Below are 15,465 nucleotides of genomic sequence, written 5' to 3' on the forward strand. Positions count from 1 at the left end.
TATATATATATATATATATATATATATATATATATATATGAAAATGAATTCTCATGTTGCTTTTTCGTTTGAGAGATAATTCATTATTTTCATATTAGACTAAAGTTTTTATATAAACAAAAACAAGTGATCACCAATAAAATATAAGAGGTCGTCATGAGATTACCATAATAAGCATTGAATTGAAATTAAAAGACTGCTCAATATTTTCTTTGAATTAGACTTAATTCATTACCGGAACTTCATACATGGGATGAATGTGAATTAGAGAGAAACAACAAATAACAATAATTCAATAAAATATTACAAGTAGGGTCTGGAGAGGGTAGGGTGTAGGCAGACCTTACCCTATTCGGAGGGATAGAAACTATTTCTAAAAGACTTTCGGCTCAAGAAAAAGAAAATAAGTAATAGACAATAAAATAGTGGCAACAACAGAAGCCAAAAGAATAATATCAGCATCGTAACAAATATAAAATAGATGTAAAAGTGAATTAGAGAGAAAAAGAATTGCAAATTTCATTCATTTTATCCTCCAAATTTGTTTTTTATTTCTTGGACCAAATTGTCAATTTAAGACAAGTTTTGTGGCTCTCCATGTCTTTCAAATTTAACTGTACCACTTCACAACTTATCTCGTCTTGTGTGGAGCATTTGGAAGCTCCAATGGCAGCTTCTTCGTATTCAAGCCTCTCATGGTGTTCTGCTCCAATACCCAAACCATCCTCCACAATTCCCTTACCATCATCTCTTTTTCCCTCAAATGCTCGTGGGTTTACTGGAATTTCACCCCAAAAATCCATTTCCAGCTCAAGAGCCCAAGCCAAGTTTGACAAATTTCAAGGCCAAGATAATCTTGAACAAGACTCCACAGAGCCAGCTCTTTTAGACCCACAATTGCAAACAATTGAAGAAGAGGAAGAAGAAGATGACGAGTGGGTTTGAAGCTTTCTTATCTTTAGTAATCATTAATTCATGTCAATCAAAAGAATATTGTAACTCATATGGTGCTGTCTATTAGATATTTTCAAGAGCAGGTATAGAAATGACTGTTAATGGCATGCTATTCTTCCTTTTGCTTTTTCATCCTTTTCAGTTGCCTGCCTTCTGATTTGGAGGGTGCCGTTCAGCAGTCGGGCCAAGCAACTGCCACTTTTGTATCTTCAGGAGGAATGAGAGCCATAGTATGTTTTAGCAAGTCTACATTTTATACTAATGCAGTTTAATTGATTGTCAATTATTTCTGTCGCTAACAATTAGATGATGAATTTCGAATTTATTTGTTGCCCCCTCTTAATCTGATAACATTTCAGTTATATGCTGTGCCATTCTTCAATTTGACATTCTCCCTTTCACCTTTTGTTGTGCTCTCAACTCCTCCAAATTTAGTATATTATCACAATCCTGCTGTCTTTAATCACGGCAACATAAAGTGATGAGTACATTATAATCAGAGGTGAGGGATTAACACATCTTTTCTTATCCTTCTGCTGTATCATGGAGAAGTTATGCATAATGCTCTATGGACTCCTAGTACTATTTCTTGTTTTCCCATTAATAATAATATTGGTTCATGCATGATGGGTTAACCATGAGTCCTAACCTAACCAGTGGAAGTCCAATGTGACTTTCTTCCTCAGGTTGAGCTCTTAATACCACAGCTTCAGTTTCTTGATGATGAGGGTGCACAAGCTGAATTATGGGAACTATCAAGGATATTTTTGGAAACACTTATTGAGGAGACAGGATGCCAGGTTAGCTTGAAAGTTGCCATAACACTAGAATCAAGATTTTGCGACATACTCCCTTTGCCCCATTTTATATAAGGAGGTAAAATGACTGGACAGGGAGTTAGGCCTATTATACATAACTGAGATTGGTTCTAGGTTCCGGGCCCCGTTTTTATCTTTTCTATCTTTTCTCGTACTGTATGCAAAGATACGTGGGCTCATATAAAAGAAAAATAAAGAAGAAAATGGGAGGTGACTAACTTTGTTGACAACTTTGTTGAAGAAAATGAAGGTGCCTAACTTTGTTGAAAAATTATAGGACTAAATCAACAACAAGACATCTTCTTTGTAGTAGTTGAATGACATCTATTACTATAAATAGGGGCCTCCATTCTTTATTTCAATCACACCAAAATAAGAGAGAAACAATAGAAGTTAGAGAGAGTAATCCGCAGATTGTAGTCTGTGAGATAAATAGTGAGTGTGAGTAATATTGTAGTGAAGTGTTTTAAATAAAGAGTGTTATTTCTTTCAAGATTGTAGTAGTCTCTTGACACTACTAAGTTATAATATTATAGTGGTTATATTGCTCCACTCGGGTATTTTATTTTACCCATTAAAAGAATTGGTGCCGTTGTTACTCTCTTGTGTTATTATTATTTGTCGTGAATATTATTCCTGGGCGGGATTATTATTTTTCCTAACAACGTGGTATCAGAGCCATGGCAAATAATGGTACGCTGTCTTTTCAGTACCCCGTCTCACAAAAGATAATTATGAAAAATGGTGTCTACGTATGAAAGTCAGTCTTGGCTCTTAGGATGTGTGGAAAATCGTAGATAGAGGGTATGCAAAACCCGATAATGAGGAATCTCTGCCTCAAAATGAAAAAGATGTCTTGGCAAAGACAAGGAAGAAGGATCAACAAGCCCTCACCCTCACCCATCAATGTCTGGATGATGCCATGTTCGAGAAGGTGGTAGATGCTAACACCTCAAAGGAAGCTTGGGAGATTTTACAAAATTCTCTTCAAGGAGTTGATAAGGTGAGGAAGGTAAAACTTCAAACTGGCTGATTTTGAATTTTTAAAAATTAAAGAATCCGAATGCATTTCAGATTATTGTTCAAAAGTGAAGGTTGTTGTAAATCAATTAAGAAGATATGGGGAGGACATAAAAGATGTCCGTGTGGTAGAAAAGATCCTTCGCACTTTAACACTTAAATTTGATTTTCTGGTGTGTGCTATTGAGGAGTCTAAAGATTTAGACTCTATGATGGCAGAGCAATTGGAGGGTTCTTTACATGCCCATAAAGAAAATATTAAGAGGAGACAAGAAGTGCCATTGGAGCAACTTCTTAAAACTCAGGCATCCTTCAAAGATTATAGAGGTGAAAAGAGCTATCGAGGGAATGGACGGGGATGAGGTCGTGGCAGTCATGGAAGAGGAAGAAGCAACGCTTACAACTTCAACAATGAAGTTAAAATCCACCAGATATTCAGAGGTCATGTTCGTGGACATAGAGGAGGAAGAGAACGTGGCTACTACCAAGAAAATAATGGACACAGGTATGACAAATCAAAAATTGAGTGATATAATTATCATAAATTTGGCCATTACTCTTGGGAATGTCGTAGCAATGTTAAAGAAAAAGCTAACCTTGTTGACGACAAGAAAGAAGTTGATTCAACGCTGTTGATGGCACTCAAGGAAGAAGACAAGGATGATTGCAGCTCGTGGTATTTGGACAATGGAGCAAGCAATCATATGTGTGGATGCAAAGAGAAGTTTGTGGAGATCAATAAAACGGTGAGAGGTAATGAGTCCTTTGGAGATACCTCAAAGATTCAAATTGAAGGGATATGTACGATTCTGATCTCCTGTAAAGATGGTAGTCACAAGTTAATTCAAGATGTTTATTATGTCCCAAAATTAAAAAGTAATATTTTGACTTTGGGCCAACTTATTGAAAAGGAATCAACTTAAGACAATTGATGCAAAGTGTTTGGAGGCAAATGTGCAAGATGAATCATGGTGTTGGCACATGATATTTGGGCACTTAAATTTTGAAGCGCTCAAATCAATGAGAGAAAAGAACATGGTGCATGAGATACCATCAATAAGTCATCCCAATCAATTGTGTGAAGCTTGTCTTCTTGGAAAACATGCAAGGAGGAGTTTTCCAAAGGAGGCCATGTCAAGATCAACCAAGCCGCTTCAGCTTGTTCACACTGATGTGTGTGGACCAATCAATCCACCTTCCTTTGGTAAAAGTAAATACTTTCTACTTTTCATTGATGACTTTAGTAGAAAGACTTGGGTTTATTTCTTGAACAAAAAGTCTGAAACTTTTGCTACTTTTAAAAATGTCAAAGTACTTGTAGAAAAAGAAAGTGGCTATGAAATAAAAGCTTTAAGGTCTGATAGAGGAGGCGAATTCACTTCAAAAAGAATTTAATGACTTTTGTTAATCTCATGGAATTCGCCGCCCTCTAACGGTACCTTATTCACCCCAACAAAATGGAGTTGCAGAGAGAAAGAATCGAACGATTCTTAATATGGCTAGATGTATGTTAAAAGCTAAAAATATGCCCAAGGAATTTTGGGCAGAAGCTGTATCTTGTGCAGTTTATTTGAACAACAGGTCTCCAACAAAGAATGTTAGAGATCAAACCCCTCAAGAAGCATGGAGTGGAAGAAAACCAAGTGTCAAGCACTTGAGAATCTTTGGGAGTATAGCCTATGCTCATGTGCCACATCAAGGGAGAGCGAAGCTTGACGATCGAAGTGTCAAGCATGTGTTTGTTGGCTATGATACGAGTTCAAAAGGCTACAAGCTATACAACCCAAGTAGCGGCAAGATGGTCGTAAGTCGCGATGTTGAATTTGATGAAGAATTGGCATGGAACTGGGAAGCTCAGGAAGAAACTTCATATGATTTTCTTCCATACTTTGGTGATGAAGAAGAACCAGAGACCGTGGAACCTATGCAGGATACAACTCCACCTCCTTCTCCAACAAATGTTGCATCTCCCTCTTCTCAAGAAAGTTCAAATGAGAAACCGCAAAGGACAAGGAATATTCAAGAACTCTATGAGGACACAGAGGAAGTTACTAATTTTGATTTTTTATATTGTCTCTTTGCTGATAGTGAGCTAATGAACTTTGATGAAGCTGTTGAAGACAAAAGGTGGAGGAGACAAGCCATGCATGAAGAGATCGAGTCAATAGAGAAGAACAACACTTGGGAGTTAACAACACTTCCCAAGGGTCATCGAGCAATTGGAGTTAAATGGTTATACATGGCAAAGAAGAATACTGATGGAGATGTGGAGAGATACAAGGCACGACTTGTAAGGCTACAAGCAAAGGCAAGGCATTGACTATGAAGAAGTCTATGCACCTGTTGCCCGTATGGAGACCGATTCGTTTGCTTATCTCTTTGGCGACACAAATGAAGTGGAAGATTCATCAACTAGATGTCAAGTCAGCTTTTTTGAATGGCTATCTTGAAGAAGAAGTCTATGTTGAACAACCATTGGGCTTTGTGGTAAAAAACCATGAAGATAAAGTGTTGCGGTTGAAGAAAGCTTTATATGGATTAAAGCAAGCCCCACGAGCATGGAATCGTTGCATCGGCAAGTATTTTCAAGACAATGGGTTTACTCGTTGTCTCCATGAATATGCTCTTTACCTTAAAGTTCATACTAATGGAGATATCTTACTTGTTTGTCTTTATGTTGATGACCTTATTTTCACGGGTAATAACCCAAGTTTGTTTGAATCTTTTAAGAAAGATATGTCTCGTGAGTTCGAGATGATAGATGTAGGGCTCATACCATACTACTTGGGCCTAGAAGTGAAGCAGATGGAGGATGGAATTTTCATCTCTCAAGAAAGCTCTACAAAGGAGATCTTGAAGAAGTTCAACATGCTCGATTGCAACCCCGTGAACACACCGATGGAGAGTGGGACAAAATTGTCCAAGTTTGATAAAGGAGAAAATGTGGATCCCACATTTTTCAAAATTCTTGTGGGAAGTTTGAGGTACTTGACTTGTACCAGGCCAGAGATACTCTTTGCAGTTGGAGTAGTAAGTCGCTTCATGGAAACTCCTACCTCCACCAATTTGAAAGTCACTAGAAGAATTCTTCGTTGCCTAAAAGGTACGATCGACTTTGGGTTATTTTATTCTTTTTCTAATGATTTCAACCTTATGGGATTTTGTGATAGTGATTATGCAGGAGCTATTGATGATAGAAAAAGCACAACTGGCTTTGTGTTTTTCTTGAGTGATTCTGTTATTTCTTGGAGTTCAAAGAAACAGTCCATAGTTACTCTCTCGACTTGTGAAGCCGATTATATAACAGCAACATCATGTACCTGTCATGCTATTTGGCTAAGAAGATTATTGAAGGAACTCAATTTGCCACAAATTGAAGCTACAGATATTTGTATTGATAACAAATTTGCATAGACACTCGCCAAGAATCCAGTATATCATGATCGAAGCAAGCATATAGATACAAGGTATCACTTCATCAGAGAGTGCATTGCCAAGAAAGAAGTCAAGCTCAAATATATGAAGTCTCATGATCAGGCTGTAGATATCTTTACAAAACCTCTTAAGTTTGAGGATTTTCAGAGATTGAGATCAAGTCTTGGAATGAAAAAGAAAAATCAAAATTAAGGGATAGATTTGTGGGGCTCATATTAAAGAAAAATAAAGAAGAACAATGGGAGGTGCCTAACTTTGTTGACAACTTTGTTGAAGAAAATGGGAGGTGCCTAACTTTGTTGAAAAATTATAGGACTAAATCAACAACAAGACATCTTCTTTGTAGTAGTTGAATGACATCTATTACTATAAATAGGGGCCTCCATTCTTCATTTCAATCACACCAAAATAAGAGAGACGCAATAGAAGTTAAGAGAGTAATCCATAGATTGTAGTGTGTGAGATAAATAGTGAGTGTGAGTAATATTGTAGTGAAGTGTTTTAAATAAAGAGTGTTATTTCTTTCAAGATTATAGTAGTCTTTTGACACTGCTAAGTTGTAATATTATAGTGGTTATATTGCTCCGCTCGGGTATTGTATTTTACCCATTAAAAAAATTGGTGTCGTTATTCTCTTGTGTTATTATTATTTGTCGTGGATATTATTCCTGGATGAGATTATTATTTTTCACAACAAGATACACTTAGCTCTTTGTCATCGATATGCAATTACTAAGATCTAAAACTTTCACTTCTAGAGAGTTAAAGCCATTTTTCCAGATGCTGGAGCTGCCGCACTTCTGAAATATCAGTGGAAAGATGCTACATTTGGATTCTCCAGGTATACTTTGTTAGATGAGTATTCTCTGTTAATGATTTGATCACTAGTGCTTCCTAAGTTATAAGAGTTCCTGAAATGCTTTCTCTGTCAGTGGAATACCTGAATACAGGTTCCTTTTAACTAGGACATTATAATATGATATGAATAGTAGATTGTCTAACATTTTGTTACTGTTCTTCGTGTACTTACTGGTCCAGTCTAGGTGATCGGAAGCCAGTCACTAGGGAGGATGAAATTGTTGTCATGGTAGTTCCTGATTATCAGATGCTGGGATATGTAGAAAAAATTGCATCCGATCTCTCAGATGACCCGGTACCCTTATGATTTCGGCTTTATATTTGTGTCTCTTATTTATTCAACAACTGCTATCTCTCCTTCTCTCTGTCTCTTTCCATGAACAGTTAAAGTTACTACTTAACCTCAAAGTATTTGATCTAAAAGTCATCAGTAACTGTTTATCTAAAAGTCATTATAGTACATTACTAGCTTTATTCTTGTCTGCCACAATGGAGAAGACAATACATTACTTTTTGAAACTAGTGATAACTTCTTGTGTAAATGGTGGCGGCATCATTCTTTATCACTAATTTATACGTTTTCCTTGATCTTCTTCCTCGTTACAAAAATAGATCCTACAAATATCTGGTTTTAATAATAGGAGCTACGACTACACAAGTTCTCAAAATTGTGAGGATTGGAACTTTATATAAGTTTTTGCTCTTCAAGCTTTTCAAAACAAACCTATTCCCACTATAGACAGTAGTAGCATCTAGCCAAGAGGAATACAAGTCTCAGGCTATTTGATTGCATGCTAGCATCTGTTTTTCTTGATTCTCACATGCTTAAATTGAACCTCTGTTATTCTTCAACCTTATTTTCTGTTTTTTGTTAATGGTCTGTGGTTATTTTGTTAGCCTAGGCCTCTTATCATGTGGAATCCTCGTCTGATTAGTGAGGATGTCGGAGTGGGGATCAATGTACGTAGGCTGCGGCGCAATTTCTTAAGGTAACTTTGGTTTCTCATAGGGAAGTTTTGCTTCAGTTCTGAAATTCAGTTAGTTATTGTGTGTTACAGCTCAGTCGTCCTATAAGATTTATTTATGTCATTCAGCACAAATAGGGTTCTTTATGATTTGGCTCTACTATTATATTTAGCTGATCTCTAGTGTGTTGACCAAATGTTTCTATCATATGTAGTTTTAAACTCTCATGCATGAGCAGCAATTGTTATGCCCCTTCTCCTTCATTGTCCTCGGGTTGAATATGAACTACTAATGCAAACAATGTGGTTCCTCAGGGTAACCACTGACCGCACAAGTTAGTGATTGTACAACCACCATTCATCTTCATGCCGTTGAGCAACTTCTAAGTTTCTAATAAAAATTTCTTCCCATATGATTCGTCGTTGATTAGTGGTTCTCTTCTTCAATGGAACTCCTTGTTTTATGCTCAACCTTACACCATCTTTGCTTGGGGATGTATTTTCCATCTTTTCTTGTCAATGTGAACTTGCCAAACTGTATACTATAATTTTACCATATTCTGACAGCAACAATGTATATTTTTCACTGCAGCACCTTCACCGTTGCTTACTCGATGAGACCTCTAGCATCTGGTGCTGTATTTAGATGTTATCCCGGGTAAGGATTCACCTACTTAAATCACAACACTACATGGCTTAAAGGACTGGTCTCAAGTTACCTGCTAATTTACTTATTTTCTGGTTTACTCTAGATTGTGGAAAGTGTTTTATGATGATAAGGACCGACCAAACAGATATCTTCTTGCCAAGGAACAGATCAGCCGTCCGACTACAGAAGATCTGGAGGTCTGTTGCTCCACTACTTCTCTATATTTAAGTTAGGCTGTAATGAAGTAGTAATAGTAGTTATACATTCTCTAGAAGTCTATATAGTTCTGTGAGAAATATGCAACTGGCAAGTCTTTCGTTGTTGGCTCCTGTAGCATTGTAATCCTGACCTTTTGTAATTTAACTTGTTCATAAGTTTCCCATTGAAAAACTATGATCTCTCTCTCTCTCTCTCTCTGATACTTCGTGCTGATCTTTCTCAGATAATATTTGGAGGTGTGGATGAGAAGGAAGAGAACGGTCCCTCACTGTTAGATCAAGCAGCTGGAATCTTCTCTTCTATAAACCGCTTCATGAAAGTCATTTCAAGATAGACCGTGCCATCACCTTTTAACAGAGAAACATAATGCTGAGCATTCGACTAAATCACTGTACAGTCAACACCAGGAGCCTTTCGCAATGCACTCCCTCTATCTATGAACACATTTGGATGTATTCTACAATGGATTACCAAGTACAGATTAAACGAGTGCATTCAGTTTTCGTGATCAGAGTAATCATGGTGAATTTGAAGGAACTCTTTTGCTATACATGCATGTAAACTTCATAGGACCCTTGATATAATACTATAAAGACTGATCCAGGATGAAGCAAAATGTTTGTTAACCGAATCATGCCTATCAACGACATTTTTTTGTTTAAAGAAGAAAGTGAATCTTCCAAAATAGCAGCATAACAGTTCACTTTTCATAAATCAGACAATTTGATTTGATGCTTTTATCAAATTAATTTGATTAAGTCCAAAAGGAACATATTAGTGCCAAGAGTCCATAATAGTATCGCGGGTCATGATATTACTGTCCAGTTGAGTCTTCCATATTCCCGAGACAACGTGAGAAGAATCAAACAAATTAAAATTGAAAGTTTGTTTTTCTTCAAGAGGTTAGTACAACCACCCACTACAGGGAAAATTACAAGAAGAGATACAAACTTTATCAGTTAGCATTGAATGTTACAATTTCACATAATATTGAGTATGACGATAAGCATGTAACGAAGTGAATTTTTCTAATACAATCAGTAATGTTCCATCAATCTCAAATCACACAATGTTCAAGCAAGTCAGTTGGTGCGTATCCCCAGCATCTCAGATGCTGCAGCGTGTTGTGCAGTGCAGTGCAGTACAAGATCTTTGTAACATAGCATAAGGTTGGCAGGTTTGTGACTCTAATAACATTTGCCCTATGGTCCATGTGATAACAGCTGCGTTGCTTAGCATTTTAAGTGGTAGTCTCAGTTCAACTTGCAAGTTTCTCCACACAAGGTGGTCTCCTTAGAGGATTTTCAAGATTTAGAACCAGTCTACATGTTTGGTTGAAGCCTTAGGTTGCTTCTTGAGTATTGTGCCCTCATTTCATTCACGGACTTCCAGTCTGGGAAGTGGGATCAGCATCTAACCCTTGGAAAAGGTAATGTTCATATTGAAAGAAAGCAATGTCTTCTTTCCTCGTGAGACAAATAAAAAGAAGCACCTAATGATGTGTGTTAAGGTTTTTGGCATTTTCAGCCAAAAGTAAGTATTTCCCCTATTTACCTTGAACTGGATTTTAATAGTAAACAGAGGAACTGATACATCTGGTAGGATACCTCTAAGAGAAGGGGCATTTTACTTTTGTCTGTAAATACTTTTCTTGCATTCTTGGTGCTATTTATCAATATAATTACCAATTCTCAAAAGGTATTTCCCCTATTCCCCATTTCATAATATAATTTAAAACATATTCATGGTCGCAATTCGCAACAATCAATCATGTTACATGTATATTACATTGCATTGGTCAGCCACCAGTTCACAAATGACTACCACATGCTGCACAAAAGTTCAGAGGTATCTCGCAAATCGACAGAAAATTCCTTCTCATCACTGTCCATGTAATACAGAATGAACCTATTACCTGGTACATACCCTTCATCTCTCATGTGTCTAAACAACTCCGACAAGGTAGAATAAATGATCATGGCTCTGGGATGCATTTGATCCGCAACGACGAAACTATGGACTTCCTTCTCAATCTCTATCCAGCTTGTCCCCGTCTCCTTTGCCACTCCCATTTCCTTCATTTTCCTGATGGTTCTAGCTCTATCTTTCCATCGCCCTCTAGAAGAATATATGTTTGCCAGTAGAACATATGGCACAGGATTATCAGGTGAAACCAAGACCCATTGATCAGCTGCATATTTTCCCATCTCAGCATCACCATGAATACTACAGGCACCAAGTAATGCCTGCCAAATAAGCATGTCTGGCTTTACTGGTAGCCCCTCAATGAAACTCTTGGCTTCACTTAGCAGTCCAGCTCGACCAAGCAAGTCAACTACAGCAGCATAATGCTCCATTCTTGGAGTCATCCCATAGATACTCTGCATAGATTCAAAGAATTCCATACCCTTATTTACTAGCCCAACATGACTACAAGCATGAAGCAGAGAGATGAATGTAACATCAGTTGGATCTACACCATCTGACCTCATCTCTTCGTATAACTGGAGTGCCCTATAGCCATTCCCATGACGAGCATAGGCTGCAATTATGGAATTCCAAGAGACTGAATTTTTTCGAGCTATACTATTAAAGATTTCAACAGATTCCTCCAGTTGACCACACTTGGAATACATGTTAATAAGCCCATTACTTACAAACGAATTTGAAACGAAACCTTTCTTGATGATTAACGAGTGCACTTGCTTACCAAGACCCAAAGAAGTATCGCTACCAAAGACACCAAGAACGGCTGACACTACATCAGGGTCAATGTCAACCCCTGCTTTTACCATTTTCACAAAGATCTGCAGAGCCTCTTCTTCATATCCATTTTGGGCAAACCCCACAAGCATAACTGTCATAGCAATTGTGTCAAGAACCTCCGCGGACTCAAACATCTGCCAAGCATCTTGTACACTGCCACACTTGGAATACACATCCATCAATGCACTCTTTATACACAAATCTGAATGAAACCCCAACTTCCAAACAATCCCATGAATTTGACGAGCCTCCACGAGTGCCTTGATGCCAGAACACGCCAACAGTGCACTTAAGTATGTCAAATAATTAGGTACAACGACAGCACCTTGCATCTTCGCAAGCAAATCCAAGCTTTCCTCACAAAACTCATTTTGAGCAAGACCTGAAATCACAGCTGTCCAAGAGATAACATTTCTCACAGCCATCTCAACAAAAACCTGCCTGCCCGAATTAGCATATCCGCATCGAAAATAAGAAGTAACCAATGCGTTACTAACAGATATTTCCCTCTCCATGCCGCTCAAAACAACCAACCCATGTATCATCTTGTTAAGACTAAGGAAACCACGCCCATCACAAGCTGATAAAATCGTAGTCAAACTGGCATGATCAAACTTAAAACAACCAGAACCCATCATTTCTTTGAAGTACCGAAATCCCATGTTAAAATTCCCATTATTCATAAATCCTGAAATAATTGAGTTCCATGAAACGGTATCTTTCATGGACATTTCATCAAACACTTGGGCAGCATCATCTGTCCTACCACATCTTGCATACATCGTCAGAAGAGAGTTCCAAACTACAAGCGCATTCTGGGTATTAAACTGATATCCTAAATACACAAATTGTGGGTCTTTGAGAACGAAGGCATGGATGGACGAACCAAGACGAACATTGCGTTCCCTTCCACAAGTTGAAAGGAGGAGGCTTATTCCTCGTGAGCAGGTTAGGCTCATTTTTTAGCATAGTTTAATTTTAAAACATCTAAACGGCAAATTAGATACGTTATGATCATGAAAATTGGGATAAGCTAGTTTTTATGCATGTTATTAAATTAATTCGCTAGTATCTAATATTAAACAGGGACTTCAGCAGAGGAAAAACTTTGCATTTATAAGTTTCTAAATTGTGTGAGTACTTATTAGTTTCATCATCTTTAACCAACTAACTCGTGTTCTAAGATTTTACGTCTTAACCTTTGATACGAACCCCTTAAAATTATGAAACACGAAAATGGTCTTAAAGATGAGTAAAAAGAAGCAATTCCTTATTGGCTAAATGTATAAAACGTTGCAGGTAAATCTATCGCTTAAACAATTCCATTGGAATATTATAATTGAAAGAAAGATTTATTGTGCACCTTGGCAAGAAATTAAGAGCTTAGAACTTAAACTTATTGGCAGTTCAATTTGGGTAACATGTCATTAATTAGCCATCTTGCCAACCATTTGTATGCTTCTTGTGTCAAATGAATTCCGTCCCAACTGATGTAGGCATTAGGGTCAGTACAGATTGGCACTCTAGGAGATCCACATATTTTACTTAAGTCAAAATTATAGCCTCTTCCTATTCCACAACAAGCTTTCTGTAAGGAGCTTTTGTCAAATCCTGCATTGTATTTAAATTAAGAAAGTTTTAAATGCATATACATACATATGTAGTTTGAAATTTTGTCATAATATACTTCTTTATTAGTAAGTGCATTTTAAAAATTGGCTGCAGAGAAAGAAATTGAAATAGGTGGGAAATGAATTAATTTACGGAACAAAAAGAAGAACCAATTTTTTGAGCCCTTACCAAGAGCGACGGCATTGCTTAGAAGCCACATATAGGCATTGTAGTAGTCACCATAAATCAGTGTAATTTTTGGATACCTTTTCTTCAGCTCTTGAATGGCTTGTTGCAAATGATAATTGTAGAATACTGCAAAATTATTTAGATCTTTCAAGCAATGGTGATTATCATAGGCAGTTGAGTTGTCAGTCCTGAATTTGGTTAGGTAAATTGGTAAACAACCAATTGGAAAATTGCCAGGAACTACAATTTGAGTAGCCCCAAAACCAATGACCCTCTGAAAAGAAGTAACTGATCATTAGGCGAAACAAATTTAATTTCAACCAAATAAAGGTACTCTAATAATCATGAAAGAAATTAAAGAGATATGTAACAGCAAAATACATAAACTCACTCTAACACCATGAATGATGGTCTGAACAACTTCTGGCGCCATATATCGCAACTCTTTTATAGTTTTACCTTGCAATAAGCCATGGTTGAAATCATTTCCTCCTACTTCTCCAACTAGGAAAAGAGCCTTCTTCAATTTTGCTGCGCGATCTAGCAAGAACCAGAAAAAGATCATTTAAACTTGCTCGCCATTAATTAGTTTATAGTTAGAGACTACTCTCCCTAGACCCCAGACCTCACTTGTGGGAATATATTGATTTTATTTTTGTTGTTGTTCTAGAGATTAAGCAAGTAAACATGCAACATCGTTTCCTTAGAAGTTTCTCTTCCGCATACAAAATACAAAATTGGCTGGTCCATCGAAGCTAATTGCATTCGCTTACAAAAAAGAGTATAAAATATGTATAATCTTTATATATAATACACAAAAATATATATTTTGTCGGCTATTATTTTTGAGAGTGACTAAAAATATACATTTCTCTTTGAGTAAATAAATTACCACGGGTGGATGTTTTAAAATGAGAAGACATCCAAGCAAGCTGCACACTTAATGAGCTATTGGTGGCTGCATTAACAATCTTCTTTTCTGCCATGACTTCAGCTGGTAAAGCAGTAGCTCCTGCTACTGCAAAATTCACACCATGTGTAAAATTTGCACTTTGAAGCTTGTACGGATTTAGGAGAGGTAGACCAGATCCCAAAGCTGTCAAAAGCAAAAGAAAACACATATATATATATAGCACAATCAGCCTCCACTCCCATTTAAGTTAGTAATTTGTACCTAAATACAGAAACGTGACTATACCAGCCAAACAACAAACCTCTTTTTATCTAAATTCTCTAATTAAATCAAGGACACACAAACACTGGAAGAGAATGAAGTTTTATACATACCTATGAAATCAATAATGAGCATGCCATTAGAACAACGTCCAGTTGATTTTTTCTGGGAAAAATTCATTCCATAAGGAAATCTTCCAGATCGAAGACGACGTGCACAAAGATTCTCTCTTATGCAGTTGCCTGTATCAGCAAGTGAGTCACCCAACTGATATATTTTATCAAATCCACATTTCATCAATCGTAGTGATTGAGCACTGCTTTTCTGTTGAAGAACAACGAAACTGAACATGAAAGAAATAACTAGGAGATCAAGCATTACTCTTATTGTCAATGTCATGTCCCGATTTTTTCAAAATGAAATCCAGAACTAACTGAAACTTCACATGCAATCTCGATTAACAGTTTATTAGTATATTTATTCCTGCAAATTAAAAAGCTCACGATGAAAATATTTTAATAAATAAATAATACAGTAGAATAATAATAATAATAATTGGTATACCTAAATGAAAGATAGATTTCCTTGAATGATACACTATCATTAAAAAGTATTGCGTAATAAACGATCAACAGAGTCTCTTTAGCTTTCTACCCTTTTTTCTTACTCCTATAAATAATTAATGACTTCTTTTCTTGAACTACGAAAAAATTTCCTAGAGATACAATAATCTGTATAATCTCAGCTTTTTTAATTGATTGATACTGTTGACTTCACATGGCAAAACTTTGCACACCATCACGTCGA

The 15,465-nt window shown here is 36.8% G+C and overlaps 3 protein-coding genes across 3 annotated transcripts; 1 reads left to right on the plus strand and 2 right to left on the minus strand.

Moving 5' to 3' along the window:
* Positions 1-555: 555 nt before the first annotated feature.
* LOC107787873 (uncharacterized) lies at positions 556-9,603 on the plus strand. The gene is made up of 9 exons (XM_016609488.2): positions 556-935; positions 1,097-1,184; positions 1,641-1,754; positions 6,986-7,068; positions 7,266-7,380; positions 7,983-8,074; positions 8,643-8,708; positions 8,803-8,896; positions 9,142-9,603. Exons 1-9 carry the CDS (start codon positions 598-600, stop codon positions 9,250-9,252), a joined length of 1,101 nt encoding a protein of 366 aa, XP_016464974.2. The 5' UTR covers positions 556-597; the 3' UTR covers positions 9,253-9,603.
* Positions 9,604-10,606: 1,003 nt separating this feature from the next.
* On the minus strand, positions 10,607-12,643 carry LOC107787871 (pentatricopeptide repeat-containing protein At3g05340-like). Its single transcript, XM_016609486.2, has one exon. The coding sequence runs from the start codon at positions 12,641-12,643 to the stop codon at positions 10,739-10,741; it is 1,905 nt and encodes a 634-aa protein (XP_016464972.1). The 3' UTR covers positions 10,607-10,738.
* A 437-nt stretch (positions 12,644-13,080) lies between these two features.
* Positions 13,081-15,208, minus strand: LOC107787872 (GDSL esterase/lipase At5g03980-like). The gene is made up of 5 exons (XM_016609487.2): positions 14,772-15,208; positions 14,377-14,580; positions 13,876-14,024; positions 13,485-13,758; positions 13,081-13,295 (listed from the first exon to the last, which is right to left on the minus strand). The coding sequence occupies exons 1-5, from the start codon at positions 15,055-15,057 to the stop codon at positions 13,081-13,083; spliced, it is 1,128 nt and encodes a 375-aa protein (XP_016464973.1). The 5' UTR covers positions 15,058-15,208.
* Between the last annotated feature and the right edge of the window lie 257 nt (positions 15,209-15,465).

The sequence above is a fragment of the Nicotiana tabacum genome, chromosome 19, assembly GCF_000715075.1.
Source record: "Nicotiana tabacum cultivar K326 chromosome 19, ASM71507v2, whole genome shotgun sequence".
Taxonomy (NCBI): Eukaryota; Viridiplantae; Streptophyta; class Magnoliopsida; order Solanales; family Solanaceae; genus Nicotiana; species Nicotiana tabacum.